The sequence below is a fragment of the Tupaia chinensis genome, unplaced genomic scaffold (genome assembly GCF_000334495.1).
Source record: "Tupaia chinensis unplaced genomic scaffold, TupChi_1.0 Scaffold000168_1, whole genome shotgun sequence".
Lineage (NCBI taxonomy): Eukaryota > Metazoa > Chordata > Mammalia > Scandentia > Tupaiidae > Tupaia > Tupaia belangeri.
In genome coordinates this window covers 77,932-102,350 of record NW_006159643.1, presented here as the reverse complement: position 1 = coordinate 102,350, position 24,419 = coordinate 77,932, and the positions used below count along the sequence as shown (strand labels likewise).

The 24,419-nt window shown below is 40.3% G+C and overlaps 1 protein-coding gene across 1 annotated transcript; it reads right to left on the bottom strand.

The window, feature by feature from the left end:
- Positions 1 to 67: 67 nt before the first annotated feature.
- YEATS4 (YEATS domain containing 4) lies at positions 68 to 24,412 on the bottom strand. Its single transcript, XM_006146167.1, has 8 exons — positions 24,346 to 24,412; positions 22,317 to 22,436; positions 16,030 to 16,096; positions 15,828 to 15,922; positions 15,469 to 15,561; positions 15,059 to 15,146; positions 1,783 to 1,996; positions 68 to 509 (listed from the first exon to the last, which is right to left on the bottom strand). The coding sequence occupies exons 1-7, from the start codon at positions 24,394 to 24,396 to the stop codon at positions 1,827 to 1,829; spliced, it is 684 nt and encodes a 227-aa protein (XP_006146229.1). The 5' UTR covers positions 24,397 to 24,412; the 3' UTR covers positions 68 to 509; positions 1,783 to 1,826.
- Positions 24,413 to 24,419: the final 7 nt, after the last annotated feature.

The following is a 24,419-nucleotide window of genomic DNA, read 5'->3' as shown; positions in this document are numbered from 1 at the left end:
GGAGGAAACTGCACTGAAGGAGCTCCAGAAATCTTCATGGAGGAAGAAACACATCAAGAGGTGGAAGTGGGATCTGAGAACTACTTTTATTGAGTACTTACTGGACACATCATATACAAAAGAGAAAGCATGGGACAGGTAAGAAGTTAAAGAAATGAAATACACATGTTCGTTTTATCACTAATTCTGACTACTAGAGAAGTACAAAATATATACAAGTTATACTGTATTATGAAATTTTGATACCTGTCAAAGGCTAATAACCTACACTTATACCACAATAAAAAGTTGTTAAAATTGTGCTTAACGTCAAAGAAGTTCCCTAAGATGAGTTGGTCTATTCCACATCTATTCCTACTATACACATAGACGTGTGGTTACAGGGTGCTCGAATAGTACCGATGCTTTTGACCCTTCGCTGAGAAATCCAAAGTCAACACGCACATGTGCAGCTCCTCTGAGAAACAACACAGCATTTGCACCAAGTCCATTTCGTCATTAAAATCACCCTCATTTTCACTTTAGTCTTCAACCAGGTTTTCTTCAGAACTGTTCATATGTCTTTCGTCTGATCATCTTCTTCAAGTTTTCTGATTTCATTTTTTAAACAATTTATAGTTTCGCGACTTGCTTTTAATCTCTCCTTAAGCTCTGCAATTTCAAAGCTTGTTTTTTTCTTGGCAGCTTCTAATTTTTCTCTGGTTTTCACTTCAAGTTCTGCAACTAAGGAAAACAAATACTTCTACCAATTAATGTTTATTTTATCACATTCTAAAATATGTTGTAGAGTAATAAATATGGCACTTTTAATTTTTATTTATTTTTTTTGCTAGAGGGTATGTGCACTCATTAGAGAGGGGGAAAGTGAGACATCATCCCTCAGAGGGGAATGGCTATCATGTAACCCCTTCTCCTCCTGGGATTTCTGGGTACGCATGCACATGCGCCTGGCATGACTTCTGAGCTGCCAGCTCTAGAACCGAATCACAGATGGCCATGTGGGAATCCAGTGCCTTAACCACCACACTATCTGCTGGCCCCAAATATGGCACTTTCTTAGGTCAATGTTTCCATAATGAAATGTGGACAACTTAAGATATACAACATTAAAACATGGGCGGACGGGTAAGAAAGTCTGCATTCCCGAGAGTGGATATAAAATGTTTTTATGACTGAATAAAATTCCAGCCACTAATTCACAGTTAATGTTTAAACACATAATACCCTTGGTTTTCTCCAAATACAAATTGATTTGAAAATAAAGGGACATACAAACTCAAAAGACATCAGTTAGTAAGAAGAGCTAAATAAAAGTATTCTAAAATTGATATACAGGTGAAACTTATATAAATAATACTATCAAAACTCATATTTTTTTTCTAAGAAAGGTAGCAATACTGTCTAAATTTGAATTGTAGCTCTACCCCTAACTAGCTGTGACACTTGAGTAAGTTATTTTACACTAATTTCCTCATTTATAAAATAGATTATTGGCAAACGCCTCATATTATTTGTTGCAAAGATTTTGAAGGGAAAAATATACATAAAATACCTAGAATATTGCCTGGTACATAAGGCCTATCAACTGTTATTATAATAAAAGAGGAATTTTAAGTGATATTTGAAGCATTCTAGCTGGCTACCTAACAAATAACCTAAGAAAATGTCAGGACCAGCGGGTGGTGTAGTGGTTATGTCGCTGGACTCCCACATGGCTAACTGCGGCTCAAGTCCCAGACCTGGAGGCTTTAAACTCTTGCCCTGTGCATTGTGCATGCATGCCTCATTTTCACTTTAGTCTTCAACCAGGTTTTCTTCAGAACTGTTCATATGTCTTTCGTCTGATCATCTTCTTCAAGTTTTCTGATTTCATTTTTTAAACAATTTATAGTTTCGCGACTTGCTTTTAATCTCTCCTTAAGCTCTGCAATTTCAAAGCTTGTTTTTTTCTTGGCAGCTTCTAATTTTTCTCTGGTTTTCACTTCAAGTTCTGCAACTAAGGAAAACAAATACTTCTACCAATTAATGTTTATTTTATCACATTCTAAAATATGTTGTAGAGTAATAAATATGGCACTTTTAATTTTTATTTATTTTTTTTGCTAGAGGGTATGTGCACTCATTAGAGAGGGGGAAAGTGAGACATCATCCCTCAGAGGGGAATGGCTATCATGTAACCCCTTCTCCTCCTGGGATTTCTGGGTACGCATGCACATGCGCCTGGCATGACTTCTGAGCTGCCAGCTCTAGAACCGAATCACAGATGGCCATGTGGGAATCCAGTGCCTTAACCACCACACTATCTGCTGGCCCCAAATATGGCACTTTCTTAGGTCAATGTTTCCATAATGAAATGTGGACAACTTAAGATATACAACATTAAAACATGGGCGGACGGGTAAGAAAGTCTGCATTCCCGAGAGTGGATATAAAATGTTTTTATGACTGAATAAAATTCCAGCCACTAATTCACAGTTAATGTTTAAACACATAATACCCTTGGTTTTCTCCAAATACAAATTGATTTGAAAATAAAGGGACATACAAACTCAAAAGACATCAGTTAGTAAGAAGAGCTAAATAAAAGTATTCTAAAATTGATATACAGGTGAAACTTATATAAATAATACTATCAAAACTCATATTTTTTTTCTAAGAAAGGTAGCAATACTGTCTAAATTTGAATTGTAGCTCTACCCCTAACTAGCTGTGACACTTGAGTAAGTTATTTTACACTAATTTCCTCATTTATAAAATAGATTATTGGCAAACGCCTCATATTATTTGTTGCAAAGATTTTGAAGGGAAAAATATACATAAAATACCTAGAATATTGCCTGGTACATAAGGCCTATCAACTGTTATTATAATAAAAGAGGAATTTTAAGTGATATTTGAAGCATTCTAGCTGGCTACCTAACAAATAACCTAAGAAAATGTCAGGACCAGCGGGGGGGGTAGTGGTTATGTCGCTGGACTCCCACATGGCTAACTGCGGCTCAAGTCCCAGACCTGGAGGCTTTAAACTCTTGCCCTGTGCATTGTGCATGCATGCCCCAAATTCCAAGAAAACAGAGAAGGAATTGCAGTGTGGTCATTCTTCCTGGGGGGTGATTTCTTACTTTCTGTCTGTCTATGACAAGTGCATGTGCCCAATAGCAAAGATCTCTCTTAAGAAAAGGAAAAGTCACACTGCTTGGTTTGTAGCATTGTTTTACAAAGAAAAATGTCTGCTTGCAGCCAACATTTCCATCTTGTGGACATTTTAGGTAACTATTAAAAGTACAGTTGTATTTTCACTAGACCTTCAAGAGAAGGTCACTAATTGGAAATAGGACGGTACTATGGAAAAAACCTCAACTTTAAAGTCTGACAGATCTGAGTTCAATACACCCTTGGTCTTTTGTTAGCTGAAGGCTGAAATTTCTAAAATTTCTAAATTTCCCTTGATCTACATGATACAGTTAGAATTAGGCACTTCTCTGAGGATTCACAAGGATTCAGTAACTGTATGTAAAGTATTTAGCACATAAAAAATATGCAATAAGTATAATGAGTTCTTTCCTATTTTGCCCATTGCTGGTGACTTGCCCCCCTTTTTTTTTAAAAGAGAGATTTTTTGCTATGGGGTGTGTGCACTTGCCGGAGAGACAGAGACAGATAATCAGAAAGCAAGAAATCGCAGCCCAGGGGGATGGCCATGCTGATTACTACTCCTCCATTCTCCTCTCAGGATCTTGGGCATGCACGCACACATGCCCAGCGTTGAGTTTTAAGTCTCTGGGTTTGGGACTTGAATCATGGTCAACTACATAGGAGTACAGTGACATAACCATTCTGCCATCTGCTGGTCCCACTTTTTTTCTTTTAAACCTACCTAATTACTATCAAACTCAGTACTTTAGATTCCCAATATAAAGGGTTTCTTTCCTGGACACTCAAGAACATTAATTTAGAGGTAGAGAGACAATTATATTTGGAATTCACAAATATTTTTTACTTGAATAATGTTTATTGAACATCAATATAGTCCCAAATTTTCTGAGTACTTAAACTGTCCTTTCTCTCTCTTTTTGCCATAGGGTGTGTTTGCTCTCCAGAGACAAACAGATCAAGACAGTGAGAGGGAAAGTGAGAAATCACCCCCAAGAAAGACAACCAATCTGCAATCTCTTCTGATTTTGTGCATGCACACACATGTGCCCAGCGTGATTTTCAAGGCTGCCAGGTCCAGGACTCAAAGCATGGTCAGCTATGTGGGAGTCCAGTGCCTTAACTACCATGCCACCTGCTGGTCCCAAATTTCTCTTTTTATCTTGCTGTTTTGCTTTGTTGACTTTCTGCTTTCCTCTAGTAACATGTAGTTTGAATTTGTTTTTTGTAAAATATTTTATAGGTCACAAAATTGAGGGTCTCCTTTTTATTGGAGATGAAGATTCTTAGAGTATGAATAGAGTGTTGGGAAACTTTGTGGTTACACTGGGTTAAAAGATCAAAGACTATAAAGAACGTGTATAAAGAAGGTCCAGGAAGAGGTAGAGATAAATAAAAGGAAAATAAAAAATTGATTAAAATGATCCTATCCAGGAGCCAGCAGGTGGCATAGTGGTTGAGACTGGATCCCATGTAGCCAACTAGAGTTTGAGTACCTGAGAACGGAGAAGTGATTATGGTGTGGTCTTCCCCCCAGGGAGTGATTTCTTGCTTTCTGTCTGATGAGTGCACATGCCCTAGGGAAAAAAAATCTCTAAAAATAAATAAATAAAATTCTACTTGACAAAGCAAATCATATGAAAACTAACATATAGCTGAAAGAATAGAATTAGGTATAGGTACTTCTTCCAGCAAGACTATACAAGGCTTTTGTGTTGTCTTTTGAAGAGCCTATTAAAAACGAAATTGGAGGAAATTAGTATGCATTTATAGGCATTAAAGGGATAACAGGAACTAATCAAATTTAATAGAAGTTAATATGTCTGGCTTGGCTAGACAAAATCTAAATAAGGACTGGCTATAAACATTTAAAATTTCTTTTTTTTTTTTGGAGAGTTTTTTTGCTATAGGGCGCATGCGCTCGCCAGACAGACAGAGACAGAGAGACAGAAAGCGAGAAATCACCCCCCAGAGGGAATGGTCACGCCGCAATCCCTTCTCCTCCATTCTCCTCTCGGGATCTTGGGCACGCACGCACATGCGCCTGGCGTGAGTATTAAGTCACCGGGTCTGGGACGCGAACCGTGGTCGACTATGTGGGAGTCCAGCGACATAGCCATTACGCTAACTGCTGGTTCCCAAACATTTAAAATTTCAAGGAGAATAGAATCTGAGAGTTATGTATGTGAAATAAATTACTTCTCATTTTTTTCTAAATTTGAATTGTTTTTTCCTTTTTAAGAGATTTTTGCTATAGAGCGGGTGTGTGTGCTCACCAGAGAGACAGAGACAGAAAGAGAAAATACCATAGCCCTTTCTCCTCCACTCTCCTCTCAGGACTCTGGGCACGTGCACATGCACACATATGCCTGGTGTGAATTTTAAGCTGTCAGGTCTGGGACTCTAATTGTGGTCAACTGTGGGAGTCTAGCAATATAACCATTACGCCATCTGCTGGTCTCTAAATGTGAAATTTTAAGCTTATAATCAGCAAAGTTTTAAAAAGGTAATTATTTAATTTTATTTATTCATTCATTTATTTAAATTTGACCAGAGAGAGAGAAAGTGAGAAAGCAAGCTACCAGGTCTGGGACTCAAAACAGTGGTCGGCCATGTGGGAGTGCCCAGTGCCTTAACCACCACACCACCTACTGGTCCCAATTAGCAAATTTAACTGGGTTGGGGACTTCATGGTCAATTACGTGGGAATCAGTAAGCTAAGTTTCTTTGCCCCAACATCTGGCTGTTTATTCATTTTTCCCCCATCATGATATAAACAAGATATTACCCCCCCACCCCCCTCAGAAAAAACTTCACATTTTTTGGTCTGTTAAATGTTTCTTCCCTTTGCAGAGCCAGCAGATAGTGTAGTGGCTATGTTGCTGGACTCTCATATAGCCAAACACAATTTGAGTCCTGGGCTCAGTGGCTTGAAACTCATATTGGGCATGTATGCTTGAGTGCTCAAGATCCTGGGAGAAGGGATTGTGGTGTGGCCATTCCCTGGGGGAGATTTCTCACTTTCCCTCTCTCTGTCTCTGTCTCTCTCTCTCTCTGATGAGCACACATGCCCTGAGGAAAAAACCTTTTTCTTTAAGTTTTTTTTTTTTTCCTGCACCTCACACTCACATTTATCGCTCACCCTCTACCATTCATTCACCACTCTCCTCCTCCCTTATAGTCTCTGGTATCTACACTTATGGTCTCTACTACCGTATCTTTGGATCTTTCCATTTCTGCCATGGAGTGTAGACATTCAGTACATATTGAGTGGGGATACATAGTGCATTAGCTTTCAAAGTCTGGCTCAAGTCGCTCAACATCAAATCTTCTATAGTCACCCACTTTGAATGCAAATGATAGGGTCTCACTGTTTCTTATGGCTGAGTAACATTCCACAGTAAAAATGTGCCCTGGTTTTCAACTGAGTCATCAGTTTTTACACTTAGGTGATTCTATATTTTAGCAATTGTGAAAAATGCTGCAATAAACATGGAAGTGCACATCTTTCCAACCAAGTGTTTTCTTATTCTTTGTGTCAATTTCACCAAGAAGTGAAATTACTGGGTCATATGGTAGCTCTGACTAGACTTTTGAGAAACCTCCATATTGTTTTTCTCTTAGGTTGTAATAATTTACATTCTCACCACCAGTGTAAAAGGGTTCCCTTTTCACCATAGCCTCACCAGCACTTGTTCTTTCTTTTTTTTAATCCTAGCCATTCTAACTGGGATTGAATGGTATCTCATTGCAGTTTTAATCTGCATTTCCTGTATGACAAAAGACTGAACATTTTTTCATATGTCTTTTGGGCATTTGTAAGTCTTCCTTGGAGAGTTGGCTATTCAATTCATTTGCCCATTTCTTTTTAAAGAATTATTTATTTTATTCATTCATTTATTTTATTTTATTTGACCAGAGTGAGACAGAAAGAGAGAGAGAAAAAGTAAGAAAGTAAGTCACCAGGTCTGGGACTCGAACCATGGTTGGCCATGTGGGAGTGTCTAGCGCCTTAACCACCATGCCACCTGCTGGTCCCCCATTTGCCAATTTTTTAGATGGATTATTCCTTTTCCCCCCAAAGAATCATTCATTCAATTTCATTTATTTTTTATTATCTTTCGATTTGACCAGAGATGGGGGAGAGAGAGATGGAGAGACAGAGAGACACAGAGAGAAAGGAAGCCATCACATCCAGGACTCAAAAGTGCTTGGCTATGTGGGAATCCATTGTCTCAACCACCACACTACCTGCCTGCCCTGGACTATTCATTTTTTGTGGGTGAGTTCCCTCTATCTTCTATTTTTAATCCCTTGTTTGAGGAATAATTTGCAAATATTTTCTCATTCTGAGGACTGTCTTTTCACTCTAACTTGTTTCCTTTGCTATGAGGAAGCTTTTTTTTTTAAAAAAAAATTATTTAATTTTATTTATTTATTCATTTATTTTCATTTGACCAGAGAGAGAGAAAGTGAGAAAGCCACCAGGTCTGGGACTCAACCATGGTCGGCCACGTGGGAGTGTCCAGCACCTTAACCATCACACCACCTGCTGGTCCCTATGAGGAAGCTTTTTAATTTGATGTAATCCCACTTGTTTAGTTTTAGGATTACTGGCTATGCTTTAGGGGTCTTATTTAAGAAATTTTTGTTGGGACCAGCAGTTAGCGTAATGGCTATGTCGCTGGACTCCCATCTAGTCGACGCCAGTTCAAGTCCTAGACCTGGTGGCTTAAACTCATGCCAGCTGTGTGTGTGCCCAAGATCCCAAGAGGAAAATAGAGGAGAAGGGATTGAGGCATGGCCATCCCCCTTGGGGGGTGATGTCTTGCTTTCTGTCTCTCCGTCTGTCTTTCTAGAGAGTGCACGTGCCCTATAGCAAAAACCTCTCTGCAATGTCTTCGAGAACTTCTCCTAGGTTTTCAACTAGTAGTTTTACAGTCTGAAGCTTTACAGTTAAATCTTTGATCCATTTTGAGCTGATTATTGTTAATGGTGAGAAATAGGGGTCCAGTTTCATTTTTCTGCAGGTGGATATCTAGTTCTTTCAGCACCATTTGTAGGAAAGACTTTTTTCCCTCCCTTGGTGAACTAGTGACTTGCTTGCTGTGACACATTTTATAACATAAATAAATATATTTTACAAGTTATCCATACTTTTCTTTGTAATTTCTTTCATTGCTTCTATTTTAAATTTTTTTTATTTTAAAAAATAGGCAGTACATTCATGATATACAATTAAAAGGCTGAAAAAGGTAGAAAGAAAATACCTCTTCCCACCACTGTCCCTGAACCTCTCTCAACTAGTGCTTCTTCTGAGAGATAGTCACTGTTAGGTGTCTCTGGTATCTCTACAGAAATAGTCTGTTAATACACAAAGCATATACTCAAGAGTGGTTTGTTTTTCTTCCCCTTCAACACAGGAAGTATCATACCATACCCATCGGCTGTATCTTGCTGCTTCGCTTAACATTATATCTGGAAGCTCATCCCACATCAGAACTGTCTCATTCTTTTATTTTTTTATTGGTTACAGGTATATGCACTCACCAGAGACAGAGGAAAATGGAGCAAGTACCCTCTTTTCTCTCTCTTTCTGTGTCTGTCTCTGTTTGATGAGTACACATACCCTCTGGCAAAAAAAAAAAAAAAAAAAGGAAAAAAAAAGATTCTGTTCCCCTCCCCCCCCAAGATTCTGTTTTTAATTTCTTAATGAAATCTCACTTTAGAGAAAATCAATCCAAAGAAGAATTAATACTCTAGAGTCAGAATAATTTACTGGTTAGAAACACAGATTGTAATCCTTTTACATCGAGCTAAAACAACTTATGAGTTAAATGGAAAAACTCTGGGTTTAAATCCAGGCTCTACTAGGTAATGTGGGGCAAGTTAACAAATCTCTCAAGGGTTTTTTACCTACAAAATGGCTAATGACAGTACTCTCCTTCTAGGGCTTTTATGGGTATTCAACCACATTAAGAAATGTAAAGTGCCTATGTTGTATACAGTAAGCTTTCAATAAGTGTTCTCTGTAATTTTTATTATTCCTTATGAAGCAATTATCACTATTAAAAGCTAGATCATAGTGCTTAGGTAAACTTCCACTGGTTTGAAGTACAGACATCTTTATAAACTAATATGCTCAATAAGCAACATCTTATTACTCTAGCTAAAAATACTGCTGAGTTGTTAGGGCTGGCAGGTGGTGTGATGGTTAAGGATGCTAGATTCCCACATGGCTGACCATGGTTTGAGTCCCGGACCTGGCAGCTTGCTTTCTTACTTTCCCATTCTCTCTCTATCTCTTACTCACTTTCTCTCTCGCTCTGTCCCTCTCTGGTCAAATTTAAATAAATAAATAAAATAAAATAAAATAGAATAATCCTTTTTTTTTGGAAGAGGTTTTGCTATAGGGCGCATGCGCTCGCCAGAAAGACAGAGAGAGAGACAGAAAGCGAGAAATCATCCCCCAGGGGGGATGGCCACGCCGCAATCCCTTCTCCTCCATTCTCTTCTCAGGATCTTGAGCACGCACGCACACGCGCCTGGCATGAGTTTAAGCCACCAGGTCTGGAACTCGAACTGTGGTCGACTACGTGGGAGTCTAGCGACACAGCCATTACGCTAACTGCTGGTCCCAGGACAAATTTCTTAACCAAGCCGTACTTCAGTTTCCTTTTCTAGAGAGATTACCTAATATAGCTGTTATAGAATTAAATTAATTTAAATATGTACAGACTTAGAAGAGTACAAATAGTAAGTACTCAACCAGTCTGACATTTTACTACTATTACCAGATATTGAACACACTGCCTTTAAAATGGTAAAAGTATATGTATTCCTTTTAGGCTTTTGATAGCTTTCTTAAAAGGCTAAAACAATTTATATTCACAGAAACATTCATGAGAAGGTAAGGTTCACCACAACCTTAATATGTACAACTCTTAAAAACTCCTTTTGCCAATCTGAAATATTGTCATACATTGCTGTTTGTTTTTTGTTTGTAAAATTACTAGCAGGACCAAGTCTTTTTCTGTTTTATTTATTTGTCACCTTTTCTTTCATTCATCTGTACAGTCTTTTGGCCATTTATTGAAATTTAAATTTTTTTCTATTTATCATTTTAGTGTTTGTTTATTTTAGTTTTTACTACAGGGCATAAGAACTTGCCAGAGAGAGAGAGAACACATGAGAAATCACCTCCCACAGGGGATGGCTATGCCACAATCCCTTCTCCTCCATTCTTTTCTCTGGATTTTGGACATGCAAGCACAGTCACTTGGCATATTTTTTCAGCTTCCAGGTCTGGGACTCGAATTGCACACTTAGTCACATGGGATCCAGCTGCCTTTACCACCATGCTACCTGGCTGGCCCAGGGTTTGTTTGTTTATTTATTTATTTATGGAGACATTTTTTGCTAAAGGGCACATGTACTTGCTGGAAAGGCTGAGTCAGAGAAAGAGAAAGAGAGAAATCACCCACCGGGGGGATGGCCATGCTGCAATCCCTTCTCCTCCCAGGACTTGGGGCATGCACATATATACAACCAGTGTGTTTTTTAAGCTGCTGTGTCTGGGACTCAAATTGCACAGTTACTCATATGGGATCCAGTCGTCTTTTTCTTCTTTTTTTTTTTTTACAGATTTCTGTTGTAGGGCACATGCTCTCACTAGAGAGACAGAGAGATAGAAAGCAAGAAATTACCCCCAGAGGGGATGGCCACACCACAATCCCTTCTCCTCCACTGTTCTCTCGGGATCTTGGGCACGCACACATACGTGCCCAGCATGAGTCCCGGGTACGGGACTTGAACTGTGGCTAACTACGCGGGAGTCCAGCGACATAACCATTACATCATCTGCTGGTGTCCTATGGTTTATTTCTTAAATAAATAAAGATACTAATTTTTGCATACTTTTTGCGGATTCATTTTTCTTCTTTGTCCTTCTGAAATACAAGAGTTAAATATATTTAATAAATTCTAATTTGTCTTTTATTTAATGGGATTTCTTATAATTAATTAAATTTAGAAATACTTCCCTAGTCAGAGTAGATAGTAATCTACTTTTTTTAAAGAATTATTTTTTATTTAATTTTTTAAGAGGTTTTTGCCTTAGAGCATGTGCGCTTACTGGAGAGCAAGACAGACAGACACAGTAAGAAATCACTCCCAAAGGCGATGGCCGTGCCGTAATCCTTTCTCCTCTTGGGATCCTGGGACGCACACATATAAGCCTAGTGTGATTCTGAAGCCATTGTGTCTGGGACCTGAACCACGGTTGGCCATGTGGGAGTCCAGCAACGTAACTGCTATGCCCTCTCTGGTCCCTATTGTTACTTTTTCAATTTGACCAGAGAAAGATACAGAGAGGGAAAACTAGAAAGCAAGCCAACAGGTCCAGGATTCAAACTGCAGTTGGAGATGTGGTTAAGTCCAGCACCTTAACCACTGTGCCATGTGCCAGTCTCCACCAGTAATCTAATTTAAAAAAAACAAAAACAAAAACAGGCTGGCAACAGCCAACAGCATAGTGATTGGGGCAGCTAGATCCCACATGGCTGGCTGTGTGGTTCCAGTCCTGAGCCCAGTAGCTTGAAAAAAATACTGTGTGTGGGATCAGCAGTTGGTATAATGGCTGTGTCACTGGACTTCCATGCAGTTGACTGCAGTTTGAGTCCCGGACCTGGTGGCTTCAACTCATGCCGGGCGTGTGTGCGTGCGTGTCCAAGATCCCGAGAGGAGAACGGCCAAGAAGGGACTGCGGTGTGGCTTTCCTCCTGGTAATTGTGCCAACAACATTTACGGAATTAGATTTTTCTTCCTTACTGATTTGATACTAAGAAAATGAACTAAATTCAAAACATGTAATTTACTGGGACCAGCAGTGTAATGGCTATGTCACTGGACTCCCATGTGGTTGACCGCAGTTTACATCCCGGACCCAGCGGCTTAAAACTCACACTGGGCGTGTGTGCATGCGTGCCCAAGATCCCGAGAGGAGAATGGAGAAGGGATTGTGGCGTGGCCATCCCCCCGGGGGGTAATTTCTCACTTTCTGTCTGTCTCTGTTTGGCGAGTGCACGCGCCCTATAGCATAAACCTCTCAAAAAACAAAAAAAACCCATGTAATTTACTGATAAAAACTTCCCAAAGATATACGGCTCCATATGTAAGTATTTAAAAAAAAATTCATTTTTTTAATACTTATTATTATTATTACTCCATTTGACCAGAGAGAGGGAGAGTGAAAAAGCAAGCCACCAAGTCCAGAACTTGAACCACAGTCGGCCACGTGGGAGTCTGGCGCCTTAGCCTTCATGCCACATGCCAGGCCTTCCATATGAAAGTTTTAACACATCAAAAAAGATTTGTAAAACAGCCTTTTGATACTAGTTGTCTGGAAACTACAAACACTGTAGTACTTCAATTTTAAAAAAGTTTCCTCAGGACCAGCAGATGGCATAATGGTTATGTTGCTGAACCTCCATGTAGTAGGCCATCATTCGAGTTATGCACCCAGCATCTTAAAACTCACGCTGGTTCCGTGTGCATGAGTGCCCCAAATCCCAAGAAGATAACTGAGGAGAAGAGATTGTGGCGTGGCCATTCCCCTGAAGGGGATTTTTCACTTTCTGCCTCTCTGCCTTGCCCTATCTCTCTGGCGAGCCCATGAGCCCTATAGCAAAAGTTTCTCTTAAAAAATAAATAAAGGGGACCAGCACTTAGTGTAATGGCTATGTTGCTGAACTCCCATGTAGCTGACTGCAGTTCAAGTCCTGAACCGGGTGGCTTAAACTCACGCTGGGCGTGTGTACGTGTGTGCCCAAGATCCTGAGAGGAGAACGGAGGAGAAGCGATTGTGGCGTAGCCATACCCCCTGGGGGGTGATTTCTCACTTTCTATCTCTCTGTCTTTCTGGTGAGTACATGCGCCCTATAGCAAAAATCTCCCCAAAAATAAATAAATAAATAATAAAAAAAAATAAATGAAGTTTCCTCTATGAACTGCATACACTTTATGGTAAGAAAGAAAGAAGATTTATCAAAGAGAGAAAGTGACCAATAACAGAATAGAATAATAAGTTGTGATTTTTACTTTTCAAAGTGATCATACACCTGTTTCATAACAAAGTAGGCCAGTCAAATGTTTTTGCAGATGTAGAAACTGAGGTATACAAATTTTCAATATTACTAAATAGGAAACTTATAATTAGTATCCGGGTTTTTTAAAAATTTGCTACAGGGTGCCTATGCTCATATGAGAAAGACAGAAAGAGAGAGGGAAAGTGAGAAAGTACCCCTCAAGGGGGGATGGCCATGACTCACTCCTTTCCCCTCCCTACTCCACTTGGGATTTTGAGCAAGCATGCTATGTGTTTCCCAAGCCTCTGGGTCTGGGACTTGAACTATGCAATCGGCCATGTGGAATTCAGATGCCTTAACTGCCATGCCACTGGATGGCCCAGCATCCAGATCTTTCAACTCCTAGTCATAGGTTTCATGAAAATATAAACAAAACACTGCTATAACTGCTACCCATTAAATAGTAGTTCCCTTTTCCTCTGAATTACCTGAACTACTGTACTACTTCTTTTACTCTATCACTCCTTTCAGCTTAGGAATAAATGTCCTCTTGAAAACAATACCCTTTTGATCACACATCCTGCTTAAGCTACTGCTCCAAAGGCTACTTCACCCTTAAGTCTATAGCACTGGTCTCCACTGCTCTCATTTCTCTTATCCACTTTAACTAATCTTTTGTCTTTACTATCAAGGGACTTCAAAAGTTTTTGGAAACTGGAACCGAAGTAGAAGTTTATCTTGACACAATTTTTTTTGAAATCCATATATAGTCTTTTCATAATGTGTATTGTCCATGTGCTCTTAAACAGCTCCATCTTGCTACATCCAGCTTCTTAGCTCTCACCTTACTTGACCTATCAACAGTATTGGATACAGCTGATAACTCTTTCTGGCTTTCAGGACATCATATGAGCCTGATTTTTCTCCCTCCATACATGCAGTCCTCCCGTAATGCCCTGCTGGTAATCTCTTTGACCTCTAAATGTTAGGGTGCCCAAGGTTCAGTCCTTGGACCTCTTCTCTGTCTTTGTTCATTCCTTTGATGATACCAACTGAACTCACAATTTATAATTCCATCTATACTATAAACTTTTTATATTTAGCTTATACTACACTTCTTGAATATCAGGCTGTAGGGTACAATACCCCTCTCTCAACCTCTCCACTTACATGTCTTACATGCATCCTGCATCCAACATGTCCAATACTGCTTCCCTCCTTTTTTTGAATTGCCAGAGGGCACGTGCACTCACCAGAGAGAGGAAGAGAAAAAAATAAACACCCCCCTGGGGTGTGTGTGTATGCAGTCAAACCCTTTTCCTCCATCTCAGCTAGATATGTCTGGATACACCCACATGTGCCTGGAATGTTTTTCGAGCTGCCAGGGCCAGGATTCAAAACACAGTCAGCAATGTGGAATCTGACTCTCAACACACACGATTTAAATACTGTGCTATAGGACACAGTAGAACATATAAAAGAATGTCTTAAACTTTCCCCAAAGAAGGCCGACTTTCGAAAAGATAAAAGACAGCCCCTCATGTTCTCTGAAATACCATTTATCTTCTATTATCCTCTAATTATATTTTTATTTTATAATTTCTTATTCACATTGAGATGCTGTACCTCTTTGTGGGGCCTAATATGGATTTTTAAAGCATGTATATAGTGCATGTTCTACTGTAATCTATAACTTGCTTTTAACTCCTAAAAAATTTACTATATTACAAAAAAAGCTTAATGGCCACTAATCATAAAGTCCTTTCTTCATTATAGAATACACTATTTTTATGGATTAGTTATAAATACATGGCACTTACATTCTGTTTCGTGTTTATAGGCTCCTAATGTTAGTTGACGAGATGTTGTTAATAACTGCTGCATCATTGCTGTTGGGTCTTGAAATATCTAAAGGGATAGAATGAAATAAAGCCCAGTAACTTCAAAGTTCTCCAATTCAAAATGCCTCTTTTTAAGGTTATTTATTTCTTGAGAGACAGAGACAGTAAGAGAGAGAGAGAGAGAGAGAATGACAAGCACCCTCAACAGGGTCCTACCCTGTAATGCCTCCAAATCACCCAGGATCACAAACACGTGTGCATACCTGGCACATACAGGTCAACCCAGTAACCAACCCCTGAATCTTTCAGACGGCTGTAACATGGCAGACAGAGCAGCATCACTATGCCACCATGGCTGAGTGCACAGTATTCTCATTATCAAATCTTACCATTTCATCATAGAACTCTGAAACCACTGTCTTTTTCCCCAACATTGCATTGGTGTCCGATTGAAACAGCTTTAATAAATGATACAGGGTTACCTGTGAAATGAAAAAAGATGTCACATCTGTGCAATGGCTTCCCCCTGTCATCAGAGACTAGAATTTGGTAAATATATCAAATTCGAGCTCTTGTTTCAACTGTAACTTATTGTGGCAGAACACCTGAACACTCTTCAGTTTTATTTTCCTATTGTGCTATGAGCTTTCAAAAAGTATACCTGAATGAACAATAGGTATTATGTATTATTTCATTTTCACATATACTAAAAATCAATTTTATATTTATAAAAATTAAAATTACTCACAGGTCTTTCATTAGGGTCAATGAAAAATATTTTGATGATTATTTCAAATTCACCCCATCCCGTTTCAGTAATTTCATATGGAGGCTTAGTAACAACTGAAGAGGGAAAAACAAAAAAAAACAAAAACCATTATAAATGACCAATTTAAGTTTCTCAGTTGTTTTTAAGTTTGCATACTTTGAATTGAAAGATTATACAGTACCTCTTAAAGGATTGCCATAGCTTTCATGTAACTTAAACTGGATTTTCTTCACATATGCTGACATATCCTAAAATATAGAGGAAAAAAAAATAACACTGAGCATATATGTACCGAATTTTATAAAACACACTTTTCCTACATTTTTTTAAAAAGAATTATTTTATTTAACTTTATTTATCCATTTATTTATTTTTATTTTGACCAGAGAGGGACAGAGTGAGAAAGTGAGTAAGAGAAAGAGAGCAAGCTGCCAGGTCTGGGACTCAACCACGGTCGGCCACTTGGGAGTCCAGTGCCCTTAACTACCACACCACCTGCCGGCCCCCCGACCTTTAAAACAACTGTGATGGAGAGCCTGTTTATGCTCATGAGAGAGTAAGAGAATAAACAAGAGAGAGAGAGAGACAGAGAGAGGAAAAGACCCTTGGCATGGTCTTGTCATGTTATAATACCCTCTCCCAGCCTTGCAGCTTGTCAGGATCTTGGACGCCTGCACATGCCCAGAGTGTTTTCAGGCCAGTCTGGGGATCAGAACCAGTGGCTGGCCATGTGGCTTTTAGTACCACAGTCCAGATATTACAGACTGCTGCACAGCTGGCTCTAACTCAAATTTTATGGAATCCAATTTTCTAAAAAATATGAATTGTATCAGGGAAGTGGTCTTACAATTTTTCAAAGAAAACCTGTAAATTCATAATATATACTTATATATATGTATTTCCCTAAATCACTTGATTTGCAAATGTTTTTATATGCCTTCATAGATAATATTCTAAATCAATTTTGATTTTTTCATAAAAACAATAGTACATTTTTGGCATTTCTACAGAAATAACTATATAACCTTTTTATTTGCTTTCAGAACATTTTTGTGGGCTTATATTTACATACATTTTTTTTTTTTAAAAATTGGGCTTAAGCTGCATTATAATCTTTTTTTTTTTTTTTTTGCTATAGGGTATGTGTGCCAGAGAGATAAGGAGAGAGAAGAAACCACCCTCCATGGGAGACGGTCACGCCCCAATCTTTTCTCTTCCATCTCTCCCTCCCTTGGGATCTTGGGTGCACACGTGCGCGCGCACACACACACACACACGCACACACCAGGCATGTTCTTCAACCTGCTAGGACCAGGACTTGAGCCACGTGACTGGGATCACATGGGATCTGGCTGCCTTAATCACCAGGCCATGGAGCTGGTCCTATACTATATCTTAATACCCTGCCTTTTAACTCTTGTTATATATTATGAGGATTTTTTCCTAAGGCAGATTTTCATATGCATCTTTGAAGAGTCTTAGGAATACTTCATTTATTTCTTCTACAAATATGTGAGTCACTACACCACACTGCTATGCCACATGCTAGGTATACAATGGTAAATAAAATACAGCCTTATCCTCAGACTTTCACTGTGGAGCAGACAGAAATCGACAGGGGGAGCATCTAATTTAGTCATAGAAAATCAGGAAGGTTCCAAAGAAAATGACATTTGAACTAACACTTAAAGGATCAACATGGTGCCAGTAGGTGGCATGGTGGTTAGGGCACTGGACTTCCACATAGCTGACCGTAGTTTGAGTGGGGGAAAGACAAAACAGCCCCGGGCGGGGGGGGGGATTATGACACTGTAGTCCTTTTCCTCCATTTCTCCTTCTGATCAGGATTTGGGGTATGCATACATACCCCATGTGTATTTCATTATTGCCAGGGCTGGGACCTGAACAGCAATTAGCCATGTAGATCTGGCTCCCAACATATAGTGCTTAACAATTCTGCATCTGTAAAATGGGGATCATAACAGTGTCTCCCTCCCAGGACTGCTACAAGGACTAAAGAAGTTAGTCTACATAAGACACACAGGACTGTGTCTAGCACATGCAGGCCTGGCTATTGTTAGGGAAGGTGCCTTTGGGATGACAACTGCAATGACAGGGCTACTTCTGAACCTGTGGGAAAACACCAAGGTAAATTATGGTCGCTTCAACAAAGTGCCATCGTCTTCCTTGGGATGAAGACTGAAGGAATGATGGAAAGAAGAGTAAATTCCAAGGGGAGAGTCCGGGTGAGGCTGGCATGGTTGAGGCAGGGATTTGTAAAAGCATCACTAAAACTCCAGTGCCAGCGCCATTATGTCTCTACCTGCCTGCTGGAGTGTGCCCCAGTAGGGTCACGTGGGCACATGCAGGTAGAGCTCTGTGTGGCCCCCCTGCCCCGTTCCTGCAGCCCATCAGCCAAGGGACCACACATGGCAACCTTTACCCTTGGGCACATGAACCGGCTAAGAGCTAACCACACCAGGAGCAGCAGATGGTGTAATGGTTACGCCACTGGACTCCCACATAGTTAACAACAGTTCAAGTCCCGGACCCGGTAGCCTAATACTCATGCTAGGTACATGTGCATGCATGCCCAAAATCCCAAGAGAAGAATAGAAGAGAAGGGACTGTGGCATGGGCATCATCAGGGAATGATTTCTCGCTTTCTGTCTCTTTCTCTCTGTCTTTCTGGAGAGCACATGTCCTATAACAAAATCTCAAAAAAAAAAAAAAGAGGGGAAAAAAAAAGAAGAAAGAAAGGAAAGAGCTAACCACACCTTGACTAGAGGCATCATCGTCCTCTGGATCTCCAGGCCCCTGGCCTTGAAGGTGAGCCTGACCCTTCCAGATGCCCAGATGCATTCTTCATCAGCTCTTCCTCTAGCCCCCTACCGCCCTCAGGCACAGCCCTCTCACTGAACGCAGGGCCAGGCAGGTATGTGACAAAAGGGCACCTGTGGATTGTTCCAGTGTAATACACACCAAGAGCTCCCCGCTACGGTGCTACCGCACTGTTAAAAATGCCTCTGATGGTTCGGCAGGTGGTGTTCTGGTTAAGGCACTGGATTCTCACATGGCTAACTGTAGTTCAAGTCCTGGACCCAGTGGCTTGAGAATCATGCTGTGTGTGTGTGTGTGTGTGTGCATGCCTAAAAAATTCCCTAGAGGAGGACTATGGCATGGCCATTCCCTCTGGGGCTGATTTCTCACTTTCCCTCTCTCTGTCTCTCTCTTTTCTCAAGAGCTCATGCATCCTACTATAAAAACCTTAAAAAAAATAGCCTCTGAGATTTTCCTGTTTACCTTTTAAGTGTATATGCTACTATTTCATGATGGACTCCTCTTTTTACCCCAGCTCATTCTACTTTCTTGATTTCCCAGGGCCCAGCACTTCCTGAAAAAGAAATGAAAGGATGCATGAGGTGTAAGGGCCAGCCCTTTTGTCGGTGTTGGAGCAGGGGATGAGGGGAATGGGGCACAGGAAGGCATAGGTGGACGTACTTGTAAGACCAGAATGCACCCAAGAACAGAAGGCTTAGGGCAGGAAAGGCCCAGGACAAAGACCCTACCCGACTTCTGATTCTTTTTCTGTACATACTAGCCTTATCTGGTCTCAAAGAAAGAAAAAGAGAAGGGGAGGGGAATCTTACAAGATCCTTGAAGGCAGGAAGGTTTTCATTTCTTTCTTTCGTTTTTTTTTTTCATTAGTTTTTGCTATAGAGCATATACACCTGCCAGAAGAGACAGACAGATTGAGACAACAAAGAGGGAAAAATGAGAAACCACCCCCTAGGAAAATGCCAGGCCACATTCCTTCTCCTCCATTCTCCTCTCGGGATTTTTGGCGCACACACACACACACACACACGCACACACCAGGCATGTTCTTCAACCTGCTAGGACCAGGACTTGAGCCACGTGACTGGGATCACATGGGATCTGGCTGCCTTAATCACCAGGCCATGGAGCTGGTCCTATACTATATCTTAATACCCTGCCTTTTAACTCTTGTTATATATTATGAGGATTTTTTCCTAAGGCAGATTTTCATATGCATCTTTGAAGAGTCTTAGGAATACTTCATTTATTTCTTCTACAAATATGTGAGTCACTACACCACACTGCTATGCCACATGCTAGGTATACAATGGTAAATAAAATACAGCCTTATCCTCAGACTTTCACTGTGGAGCAGACAGAAATCGACAGGGGGAGCATCTAATTTAGTCATAGAAAATCAGGAAGGTTCCAAAGAAAATGACATTTGAACTAACACTTAAAGGATCAACATGGTGCCAGTAGGTGGCATGGTGGTTAGGGCACTGGACTTCCACATAGCTGACCGTAGTTTGAGTCTTGAGTCCTGGACCTGATAGCTTGCTTTCTCACTTTCCTTCTTTCTCTCTCTCTCTGCTGAGTGCACATGCCCTATAGCAAATTAAAAATAAATAAATAAAATAAAATAATGCTTAAAAAAAAAAAGAATCAACATGAATAGAGTGGGTGGGATGGAATGAAGGAAGAGGTTTAGGGATGCTCTTTTGGGAAACTGAGAGCATTAGTATAGGCAGAATGTAGAGTATGAGGAAATAATGAGGCACAGATGAGATAAGGCTATAGAACTTGAGGACAGGGAAAGACGATGGTAGACTTTCTCTCCAATCTTTTTATTGCCAGAAGACACAGGCACTCACCAGAGTAGGGGAGGTGGTGGAGAGAGAAAACAGCCCCGGGCGGGGGGGGGGATTATGACACTGTAGTCCTTTTCCTCCATTTCTCCTTCTGATCAGGATTTGGGGTATGCATACATACCCCATGTGTATTTCATTATTGCCAGGGCTGGGACCTGAACAGCAATTAGCCATGTAGATCTGGCTCCCAACATATAGTGCTTAACAATTCTGCTATAGGGCTGGCCCCATGGCGAATTCTCTAAAACAGGATAAAAGAATTTAAACTTCGGGACCCTGGTGGCGCAGTGGTAATGCACCTGGATCCATGTAGGAAATGTCCTAGGTTTGCATTCCAGGTCCTCTCTGAGCACAGGATGCACAAGCACGTGCCTGTGATATGGGCTGGCTGAGACTGGGGTGGACTACAGCATAAAGACCCTCTTGGGAGTATCTGTATGCATATGTGTGTGTGCACACATGTGCTTATGTATAATTTAACTTTGTCATGAGGGCAATATGTAGTCATTGAGGAATCTTTTTCTTTAAATAACAGCTTTATTGAGATATAATCCAGATACCATACAATTTATTTGTTTAAAGTATACAACTTAATGACTTTTAGTATATTCAATTTTATAATCATCACCACAATCAATTTTAGAATATTTTTTATCATGCAAAATGAAACCCCATATATCAGCACTCACTAGCAATTTCCTATTCTTCCCATCCACTGGCAACCACTAATCTATGCTCTGTATCTATGGCTTTGCCTATTCTGGATATTTCATACAAGTGGAATCAGAAAACATGTGGTCTTCTGTGTCTGATTTTTCAAATTTAGCATAATGCTTCTAAGTTTCATCCATGTACTAACATGTATCAATTTCTTCTTACTGCCTAATAATATACCACTGTATACTTATACATTTTATTTCATAGTTGACAGGTATTTTGGTTGTTCCCATTTTTTGGCTAATGTGAATAATGCTGCTATGAACATTCATATGTAAGTTTCTGTGTGAACTTCGAAGAGTTTTAAATATAGTAAGCAACTTAATCATTCAGTAAGTATCTGTTAAGTACTTACTATGTACTTTCTGTGTTCTAGGCATTAGAGATTCAGCAGCAAAACGAAATTCCCAGCAACCAGATGATATATCAGAACTTTCTCACATTTCCTGATGGTCTCATTCACTACAATATCACTTTATGTATTACCTGCTATTCCCAAAACACCTGATTAAACACTATGTAAAATTAATATGTCATGTTAGGGACATGCAATTGCACTGTGTTTATAAAACAACAGTTGTTACTTTAACTTAGAAACTTTTTGAAAATTGATTCTAATATCTATATAAAGATGACAGTTCTCACTAATTCAAATTTTGGGGAGCAACATTCTATAATGGGCCAATCTTATAATCAGAAAGTTACTATAAAAATTATTATTATTACTATTTTTTTTTTGAGAGGTTTTCACTATAGGGCGCGTGCGCTCGCCAGACAGAGAGAGACATAGAGACAGAAAGCGAGAAATCACCCCCCAGGGGGGATGGTCACGCCGCAATCCCTTCTCCTCCATTCTCCTCTCGGGATCTTGGGCACGTACGCACACGCGCCCGGCGTGAGTTTTTAAGCCACCGGGTCCGGGACGCGAACCGTGGTCGACTACGTGGGAATCCAGCGACATAGCCATTACGCTAACTGCTGGTTCCCTATAAAAATTATTTATCATCAAGTAAAACAAATTGTAGTTCCAAAAACAAATGATAAAAAAACAAGTGCCTACCTCATTTCTATATGGTTTCACATAGACTGTCCACTGATGGGTGTGTCCATCTTCTTCTCGTTTCTTCCCAAAATATCGAGCAACATTACCATAAACTATGGGCTTAACGATGGTAACCCCCTAAAAGAAAAATAATTTAAAAACCAATAAATATTGTACCACTACTTAAATAAATAGAATAAGAGCTCTGAAAGCTTGTTTTAAGGAATACAGTCGAACAGCAATCAAGAATTTGCTTATAAGATGAATTCTCTTAAATCAAGTTCTGATACATTTCATTTCACATTAATACCAATATCTGAATAACAAATTACAATGTTCCCGGTTTGAAAGTGTCTTTTTAGATCACGTAAGGTACTTTGAGAGTTTTATTAAAGGAAATAGAAAAGGCCCTTTACTTACAAACCTAAAAGCTAGGCTTTGGAGTAAAAACCGCCAGTCTGACTAGCATCCTTTGATGGTAATGTCCTTATTATTAGCCTATGGCAGTGTTTACCAAAGTGCAATGTAGTACAAATACAAAGGAAGTTTAAGAGAGGATTTTGGTAGAATAAGGACAAACATTTTTCATTTTATTAACTTAAAAAAAATCAGTATTAGAAAAACCATATAATAGGTAGACATTCAAATCTACAGTTACAAAAATATTACTGCATAGGAAGAAGCTTTAAAAATAGAATTTTAAATGGTCAAGTGGTACTTGGATGAAGCATGATAAACATTGGCTGATGGCACGTTTGCTACAACACTGGTGCACAGTTCTGAGCTGCGCGTACATGTTTCACATCACACCTAGTAAGTGTAAAGGCACTTATCCATAGGTGGAGCTCAGCTTTAAGGCCTGACTGAACCAGAGCACTGATGTGTAACAGATGCCATAAATGCTACAGTGTCACCGGGAGCTTGCAGTTTGTTGATGATAAAAGGTGGACCCCATCTAAACAGACTTTCTACCTGAATAAAATTGATCAAAACTGGGAAAAAAGATGCTTAAAAGAATGCATACCAATCAGCAACGAGGAGAAATAAATCTCTAGTTGTGAAGCTTTATGTGACTATTTTAGTAAATAAGCACTTGAGAACTCTGGACTGAAAATATACAAACTTTTAAAACCTAACATGATTGGGAAACAGCAGTTAGTGTAATGGCTATGTCGCTGGACTCCAAAGTAGTCGACCGCGGTTCGCGTCCCGGACCGGGTGACTTAAAACTCACGTTGGGCGCGTGTGCGTGCTTGCCCAAGATCCAGAGAGGAGAATGGAGGAGAAGGGATTGCGGCGTGACCATCCCCCCTGGGAGGTGATTTCTCGCTTTCTCTCTCTGTCTCTCTGGCGAGCGCATGCACTCTATAGCAGAAACCTCTCCAAAAAAAAAAAAAGTGCCAGGGATGCAGGAAAGATGGAGGTAAGTGTCAAGATGTCAAACGTCACGTTAGGCTCCACGGCAGTATTCGTTAGACTCAAAAGCTGACATTAACCCAAAGTGTCCTCTATGTCGGGCAGAGTTGTGTTCTTTGCATGCCTTGATTAACAACCTGGCGGAGCACTGGGACCCTGTGAACGCCATAAACGAGGGCAAATTTACTTATCTTTTCCAGGCGTCTGTGCCTGTTACCGCACTTGTAGATACTGCGGGTCAGTGTTCATCTATTATTTGTTAGTCTCAAACTGGGGCAGGCGGTGGAGGCCAGTTTACCAACGACCTGGAATAGCCGCGAAATGTGCACCACACCAGGCTTTTCCTGCCATCCGAGGGGCCTGATTCCTCAGCGGACACGCCAGGTCTACCAAGCTACAGGCTGGTTTATGTTTGTTTTTTTGGCGGGGAAGGAAGGTGGCTGTGACGCGGAGAAGGTGGGGCCCAATCAACACTGTTTACACCACGGCTGACTCGCTCTCCGCCTGGAAATCCGGGTGGAACCCGAAAACACGGCGCGAAACGGAACCAAGCAGGGCCTCCCCGCACGGCGCACGGACGGGCCGAGACCAGAGAGCCACCACCGGAAGGGGTGCGCGGCCGGGCACTGACCTTCACTCTCCCGCCGGAGTCAGGCCCAAATTCGGCCATTCTCTTGAACATATTGTCCCACGCAAGAAGCCGCA

Coding starts and splice junctions, on each gene's coding strand:
- YEATS4 (XM_006146167.1), bottom strand. CDS start 24,396: ATGTTCAAGAGAATGGCCGAATTTGGGCCTGACTCCGGCGGGAGAGTG. Junction 15,923..16,029: donor CTATGGCAATCCTTTAAGAG/GTACTGTATAAT, acceptor TTCCCTCTTCAG/TTGTTACTAAGCCTCCATAT. Junction 1,997..15,058: donor CTATAAACACGAAACAGAAT/GTAAGTGCCATG, acceptor TGTTTTCCTTAG/TTGCAGAACTTGAAGTGAAA.